Source organism: Sus scrofa, chromosome 9 (genome assembly GCF_000003025.6).
Source record: "Sus scrofa isolate TJ Tabasco breed Duroc chromosome 9, Sscrofa11.1, whole genome shotgun sequence".
NCBI lineage: Eukaryota > Metazoa > Chordata > Mammalia > Artiodactyla > Suidae > Sus > Sus scrofa.
Window position 1 is genome coordinate 3,650,409 of NC_010451.4, and position 8,712 is coordinate 3,659,120.

At 41.4% G+C, this 8,712-nt stretch overlaps 1 protein-coding gene across 1 annotated transcript; it reads right to left on the minus strand.

Annotated features, from left to right (window-relative positions):
- Window positions 3,571-4,533, minus strand: LOC100515562 (olfactory receptor 52N2-like). The gene has a single exon (XM_003129441.1). The coding sequence runs from the start codon at window positions 4,531-4,533 to the stop codon at window positions 3,571-3,573; it is 963 nt and encodes a 320-aa protein (XP_003129489.1).

Here is an 8,712-nt window from a genome sequence, read left to right on the forward strand (position 1 = left end):
AATAAATAAACAAACAAATAAAATCCTAAGGGGATGCCATAGCTCTGATAATACAAAATATTGGGAACAATGTAGAATACCTAGAAATCTCATACCACTGATGAAGTTTAAAGTTCACCTTGGAACCCAGTAGATCCTATATACTGAAAGTGGATACCATAGGATCCAGAAATTCAGCTCTTCCGTAGTGAACTAAAGAAGTGCACAAATATTTGCTTCAAAAGATACAAACAAGAATGTTCATAGTAGTCTTAGTCATAGGCGTTTACCCCCCAAAAACCCTCAAGAACATACGCGTGAATTGCTGTAGATTCACAAATTAGATTATTATTTAGGAATGAAAACGAACCAAGTAATGCTTCCCAGAGCAGCATGGATAATTTTAAATACGACTGTTGCCATTTAAAAAAATCAGAACAAAATTGACTCTCTTCCGAAGTTGGGCATTGCAACACATAAATCTACATTTCTTGTTCATTGTCTCTCCTTTCCTTCGCTTCTCTCTCTCCCCTTCCTTCTTGTTCCTCCTTTACCATTCTTTTCTTATCTTTTCTTTTCCTTACTTGTAACCTGCTATTTCCTGTTTATATCTCAACTGAATTTAGGTTTTAATCATGATTGTAAATCAAATGTGCAACTATCTATTGCAATGAGTCTCTTGAAGTGCTTTTTTCTTTGTGTGAGATACATTAGCTTTCTAAATTATTTTATTTGCTCCTTAATCATAATTTTAATTTTTACTTTTTCTATCTTTCCTAATTAAACTTTCCTTTACTCATTTATCATTGTTTGATACCAAGCTGTTATTTTATCATCGCATTCTCTAATCTGGCCATCTGCTATCTCCGTCATATGATTTTTTCCCTCCTTCTTCATGGATTATATGGAATTATGCCCATTTTTGAAAACTTAATAAGCAGTCTTGTCAATCCATCAGTAAACATTTTCTGTACCTGCAATAAGGTTTTCATTGTCCTGCAGGCTACTTCTTCTCTCTTTATCAGAACCTTACTATAGGCTCAACACAATTGTGATTGTCTGTGGGGGTATTGCTTTCCCTCTGTGTTCATTTCCAACCAGAGGCAGACCCATCTCTTCTCAAACATGGAATATTCACATCTGTGCTGCTTCACTCTTACCCTTGTCCTATTTAGCCATGGAGGGCAGAATGCTATACAGTCTCCTGCACTCCTGTCGGTTTTAGCCAAGTTGGATCAGTGTCTCTCTCTTTCTTGAGGGGTTAGTCACCACCCTGGCGTTAAATGTACATAATCCCCAGGAGTTATTTCCATCAATGTTTACCCTCCCCATACCCCGCCTGTGGTACTTATTAGTGAAGACGAATGGACTCAATTTATTAACATATGCACTTACCTATTTCTTCTCCTTTTCAATACATACTTCTGATCTAAATGTTTTCTATATTTGCAGTTGTCCCCAGTCCGTGGAAAGTAGGTGTGTACATTTATCTGTGTGGGTTAAAGAATCAAGAGAGATGCATGAAACGCCAGAATGTGCGTTGAGGACTCCTATTGCCATGGGGATAAAATAATGGGAAGCAGGGAGGAAGATCACTGCTGGAAAAGTCTTTGTAGGTGTCTATCTTTCGGGCTCCATCTGTAGTGATATGTGTTACATTAATGCTTCTCAGACTATCAGAGTACTAACATTTATTTTTTTTTTCTGTCTGGGCTCGTGAGCAGAGCTATTTGAGTTCCCAAAGACAATAGAGTGGTTCCAGATTCTAGGCTTCATGTTACCCAACTTTTAAACCTGGGCAATAGATTCCAAACACTGAAGTCATTCAAGTAAAGCTTTTTTATAGGCTGTGGCGTCTCACCTTCTGCTTGCCTCCGTGATCTCCCTTTTTTATTTCTAAAGTCTTGACTTCTTTTTTGCTTTTCGTTTTACTTCCTATAATTTCAGAAACATATTTAAGTCAGTATTTCCGTGTGTCTGGAGTGTCGGGGAAACCCTATGCTCTTGTTTATGTTTACATTACTACCCTGGCTGTAAATCCTCAAAATACTCCATGTAGTAAAATATCCTAACACTTACACTAGCATTTTTAGGGTAATCTAACTTAAAAAAATCTCTGTATTACATGTCACAATGTGCAAAGTTTCTAGCAGAGATATAGCATAGTTTTCTTATTATGTTCAATGATGTTTTTTTTTTTTGGTCTTTTTTTGTCTTTTCTAGGGCCGCACCGCAGCATGTGGGAGTTCCCAGGCTAGGGGTCTAATGGGAGCTGCAGCTGCCGGCCTACACCACAGCCACAGCAACGCAGGATCTGAGCAGGGTTTGTGACCCACACCTGAGCTCACGGCAACGCCGGATCCTTAACCCACTGAGCGAGTCCAGGTATCCAACCCTTAACCTCATGGTTCCTAGTCGGATTTGTTCACCACTGAGCCACGACGGGAACTCCTACTTTCAATGCTGATTTAAATATGTGCCGTTCACAGTTCCCAGTAATGACGTATGGTTTGGACTGACAATAAAACTTATTACCCTCAGAAGGTTTTCATACAGAACTAGACTTCCTTAGTTACGGAAGGATATGGGTCACGGAAATCAGTATACCATGTATCTTCGGGTCGAAAGGCCCAGCAGTGATCCAAATGCAGCTTCTTAGCTTTCCCCCTTTTGCTGCATGTGGACAGGGCCTGGTTATAGGAAACAAGGCCAATCAATGCTTGTGAATGACATAATGGTGTAAACTTTCTTTGAGAGGTCAACTTCACCTTGGCGTCGAAATTTAGAAGATTTTCAGCTGTGGCATCTCAGCTGAACAAAAGGCTGTAGAGCCAGTCCAACTCCAGTGTTTATAGACTTTGCTGGTCCGTCTCCTATGTTTTCTACTGAGACTCCGCAATTATTTCAAAGACTTGTTCCAGGTCTGCTTCAAAACCTCCTAGAGTTATCCCTAAGAAATAATTTATTCTATGGTTTTGTGGCTCTATTCCCTTGTTTATCCTATTTTTCATTTAGAGCATATTGACTCAAATATACGAATATCATTCTCCCTAGTAGCAGAAATTCAGTACAACTTAGGTAAATATGAGATATTTTATGTAACAGAACGAAGCTCTACACAAATTATGCAGTGACAAGCATAACTGAGATAAATGAAGTCACTAGAACACATGAGAGCTTTATGAAACAGACTCTGATAGTTTTCTCTTTCCATAGATTTCCTCCAAGACAGGTGAACCCCTAACAGAGTATCAGGAACTTTTTATTTTGTGTGGGTCCATCCCATTTGAGATTTGTTCAATATGCAAAACACATTAGGATTCTAAGTAACACAATCATTTACAACAGCTTTGAAATTAATGTGGGATTCCTTTTAAGGAAAAAAAAATCCTCAAATCCAGAAGGCATGTTATTTATTTATTTAATTAATTTCAATCATCGATGAGTTCGACCCCAAATTCAATTAACCTGATAGCAGATATTCAATGAATATTGCTTTATGCAACGGGAGCAGTTTGTTTAAAATCTATACTCAAGACTCCGTCTAAACCATTTTTGTCTTTTCTTGCGTTTAAATAGTCACACCTTAATCTATTTCATAGCTGAGATATCTTTCTCCTTAAAAAGTAACTTGATGACTTCTTCCCGGATCTGCTTGGTCTTGACTCCATAAACAATGGGGTTCAGCATAGGAGGTAACATCAAATAGAGATTAGCGATTATGATATGGATATGGTGAGGAATGCTTTTTTCCCCAAAACGGTGAGTAAAAATGGTGAATAAGGCTGGAACATATGTAATGACAATAGCACAGATGTGAGATGTACAGGTGCTGAAGGCTTTGTGCCGAGCATCTGCCGAAGACAGGCTCACCACCGCCCGCAATATCATAGTGTAAGACACTGAAATACAGAAGATATCGAAGCCCCCAATCAGGAGCGCTGCCAAGAGACCGTAGACAGCATTGACCTTGACATTGCCACAGGAGACCTTGGCCATGGACATGTGGTCACAGTAAGTGTGGGGAATGGAGTTGCCACGACAATAGGGCAGGCGCTTGGTAAGGAAAGTGAAAGGGACGATGAGCATCACACCCCTCAGGAACGTGGCAAGACCAGCCTTGGCGATGACAGGGCTGGTGAGGATGGTGGCATAGCGTAAGGGGTAGCAGATGGCCACGTAGCGGTCCAGGGCCATGAGCATGAGCACCCCGGACTCCATCCCCGTCAACATGTGGACAAAAAACATCTGAGCCAGGCAGGCATTGAAGTCTATCTCCTTGAGGTTGAACCAGAAGATGCACAGCATATTGGGTACCGTGGTGGTGCACAGGGTGGCATCGGTGAAGGAGAGCAGGGCCAGAAAGTAGTACATGGGCCGGTGCAGGGCCTCCTCGTGGCCGATGAGGTAGAGGAGCCCACAGTTGCCCACGACAGCAACGATGTACATGAAGCAGAATGGCAGGGAGAGCCAGACGTGTGCGGCTTCCAGCCCAGGGACACCACTCAAGATGAAGAATCCCGGGGTCAGACTGGAGCTGTTGGCTCCAGACATAATGACGGCCAGGAGGAGGGCATTTTACGTGCCTTGGCAGCAACTGCTTTCTGCACAGGAGAGAGAACTGGGGTTGGACTAAATGCAAGAGAACTGTTGGGATAATGATAACCACAAAAGTCACAAACGTTCACCCTGTTAGGATAATCAGGCTCGTTTGTTTGTCTGTTTGTTTTCCCCAGCTCTAGCAAAAGGATCTTTGAACTAAGTTATCTAAAAATTATTGACCGGTGCAGCCGTGCTTCCCTCAGTGTCCCACTGTGTCCTCTCTAAGTAGCTGTCCTTACCTTCTGCACCTCTTCCAGCATGCCTTTGCACGCTACCACATTCTGCTAAAAAACAGTAAACGGGGCCCTCGTGGTTTTCTTCCTTTAAAATAAGCTATTTCTGGAGTTCCCTTCGTGGCTCAGTGGTTAATGTTTAGGATCCGTGAGGTTGCAGGTTCGATCCCTGGCCTCTCTCAGCGGGTTAAGGATATGGTGTTGCCGTGAGCTGTGGTGTGGGTTGCAGATGGAGCTCAGATCCCACATTGCTGTGGCTGTGGTGTAGGCTAGTGGATGTAGCTCTAATTCGGTCCCTAGCATGGGAACATCCATGTGCCACAGGTGCGGCCCTAAAAAGCAATAAAATAAACTATTTCTAGGAGTTCCCATTATAGCTCAGCAGAATCAAATCTAGCTGGCATCCATGAGGACACAGGTTCAATCCCTGGCCTCGCTCAGTGGGCTAAGGATCCAGCGTTGCCATGAGGTGTGGTGTAGGTTGCAGACGTGGCTCTAGGCGTTGCTGTGGCTGTGGTGTAGGCTGGCAACTACAGCTCCAATTTGACCCCTAGCCTTGGAACCTCCATATGCCACAGGAGCAGCCATTAAAAAAAAAAAAAAAAAGGGCAACAACAAGCTATTTCTCTTCTCTCACCTCAGTTCTTCCCATGCTAGTTGTACAAGAGTCATGTCACTAAAATCATGTCGGTATATTTAGAGGTTTGCCTTAATTTCACTGGTTCTTTTTCAGCAGGACTTTTGTCCTGCCTTGAAGATTATGAAGAAAAATAGTTATCCATGTAAATGTCCTCAATAATATTCCATGTAATCTGCTTAAGATGATACATTGTAGATATTCAATAAAATACATGTGAAAGAATGAATGCTTAATTAGTAAGGAGTCCATATGCCTGAACTTCAAACTCTGATGTCAATATTCAGTTTTTCCACACTATGAAATTTCAGAGGGTGTTTTTAAATCATTAAAACTTAAATTAGGAGTTCCCGTCGTGGTGCAGTGGTTTACAAATCCGACTAGGAACCATGAGGTTGCGGGTTCCGTCCCTGTCCTTGCTCAGTGGGTTGACGATCCGGCGTTGCCGTGAGCTGTGGTGTAGGTTGCAGACGCGGCTCGGATCCTGCGTTGCTGTGGCTCTGGCGTAGGCTGGTGGCTACAGCTCCGATTCAACCCCTAGCCTGGGAACCTCCATATGCTGTGCAAGCGGCCCAAGAAATAGCAAAAAAAAAAAAAAAAAAAAAAAAAAAAATTAAATTAAATCTTTTTATGGAATCTTAGTAAAAAAATGTATGAAAAGTTTGAATTCATTTTGATACAGCATCCTTTCCTTTCAGCTTCTCTCTCTTTCCACTTTTTTGAAAAATTAGTTCTGTATGTATTTTCAATGCAAAATTTATACTCAGAAGCCCGTGAAGTTCTAAGGATTACTGATTATCTCTACGACTTTAATTCAAGCAATATTTCTTTGTTCTAACCGAATAGGTAATCAGTACAAAAGATAAGACCATATCTTTGGATCGCTATATTTTGTAGGGAAAAGCAAAGGACTTTGAATTATATTTGAAGAAATTTATAGATCCAGGGATATTTGAGAAAAAAAGAAGGGTCCAAATTGTTTTAATATTTCTTTCATCTGAAAAAAGAAAATGACACTGAAGCTCTGGCATAAACCTGAGACTTCCTACAGCAAAGCTGGTACCAAACACCTCCACCGTTTAGCAGAAGTAAATAGATATTTGCCATGCAAGGCAAGTATTACATGGCTGTGAAGCCACATGGATGCCTGTCACCTAAATATTCTAGAAAGCCCTGTTGTGTTTACTTCTATGGGCCAGACTATATAGAAGCCACCGGAATGAAGAAATACAAAGGAATACAAGTTTCAGAGGCCCACCGTCTGTCTCCCTTAAGCGGATTCCATCTCACGTGTGAATGGCTTTGTCCTAAACACAGAGTTCTCCCAAACCTCTCCAGAAACGCCACCACGTGGGAAACTGGCATCACTCGGTCCTCGATCAGAGACGTTTAAAGACAAAATCTCCGGCGTCCGTCATCTTTTCCGTGTCCCCACGAGGACAGCAATGAGGTAAGAAAGGAGATGAGATCTGGCAGAAGCCACTCGGAAAGAAAAAAGGCCCGTATCTCTTAAGACGTGAAAGGGAAAGAGAAACACACTGCCTCTGGTGAATTTGTCCCTGTCTAACTGTGCTCTTATTCTAAGCCACCGAATTTTTAGCCAGCAATGTCTCTACCTTTTTCAAAAGAGCTAATATGGAAAATTACACAAACTCACCTCAATGTTAGGCACCTGCAAAGCCTTATTCATGGCTGAGAATCCCCAGGAGTTCTTTGAACATTGGGCTGGCATCGTCTTATATGGGATTTTTCCTTTCCCTGGGGAGGTTTCGGCAAGATGCCCCAGGCTGATTGACTCTCCACAATTGGAAGCCTCAGAGCAATCAGTTTGAAAGGGAATACACGAGGCTCGAGGCTCGGTCATACCTGTATTCAGAAGCTTTTGCATAGAAAAAGAAAGAGCAAAAACACATTAAAGTTTAATGCTTTTTCCCAAGTGAGAAAAAATGACCGCCAAGCCTGGTGAAGGTGAACATCATTTAAAATTTTTGTCTCGTATTGCAAAATAAATACATTTTTAATGTAGAAAATCTAAAAGACTGTAAAAGAGTATAATAAAAACTTAGAAAATCACTTGTAAGTCCAATGAAGCAAGAACCACTCTGAAAAGTTTTTTCTGTTGGTCCAATCATTTTATAGTTATTAAGTATGATATGGTGTTTTGTATAAATTTCAGACTGTGAAGTTTTGCACACCTTTTTCCCTATTTAATATTATTTTATGTATTTCCTCATGTCATTCTGTGTGTCTTGAAATTGAAATTTTCAAGAGTTAAATTAAATCTTCTTTCCAGCCAATAACGGCACCAAAATTCATTAAGCATTTCATTACTCTGGAATATTTCAATATTGTCTAATTTTTACTATCAAAAATTCTTCTATGGATAGCCTAATCTAGTCTGTTTGAACGACTAATTATTTCTCTCTTAAGGTAAGCAGAAGTAGAATTGAAGTTTGTGGGATCAAAAGGTGTGGACAACTCAAAAATGTTGGAAAAAGTCATCTCCATAAAATATGTATTGATTTCCACTTCTATATACAGTTAGGGGGCTGTCCACCCCCCTCTAAGTACGAATTATTGTGTTTGCTCTCATTTCTCCAGCAGAAATGATGAGAACGCTAGCTTTTGGGTATTTTAGCTTGACTTAAAATTAACTTCACCAGTGCTTATGAACATTTTTTAAGTGTTTCTGGTCAGTTGGTTTTCTCACACTTTTCTCATACCAGGCACTTTCAATACCAAAAGGTGAACACGTTTTCTGCCATAGGTTGCCATCTTTCTTAAAAGTAGCACTGACACTGGATTGAATTGGGACCCACCAGCCAGAAGGGCTGCAAAGCCAATCTGCTGACCCTGGGTTGTGGTGAAGGAAAGGACAGTGTCTACTGCAGGGCACCCAGCAAGGAATGAGAGCAGCTCGTACTCAGAAGGCCTGAGTTCCCCAGTGCCTTTCAGGGAAGGATTTTCACGGGGTGCATGAGGAGCTGGGTCGCGATTCTCTGATGGGTCGATGAGGAGGTAACAGGTGATCAGCATCATCAGTCTGGGATGTACCTGCTTGTGCTCAGGAGCTTCCATGCGGTGGGGGTGTGATTTTAGTAAATCAGCTGAGAAATGTGCATCAGACCTTTTATCTTCCAGAAGGCATGGAGAGTCCTGTGACTCTGTTTTATGGCCAACATTGTGTAAGTTATTATAACTTTTCTTGCCAGACTATTTTGCCTCTGCATCCCTCTTTCTGGAACAAGTTTTCTCTCCTAA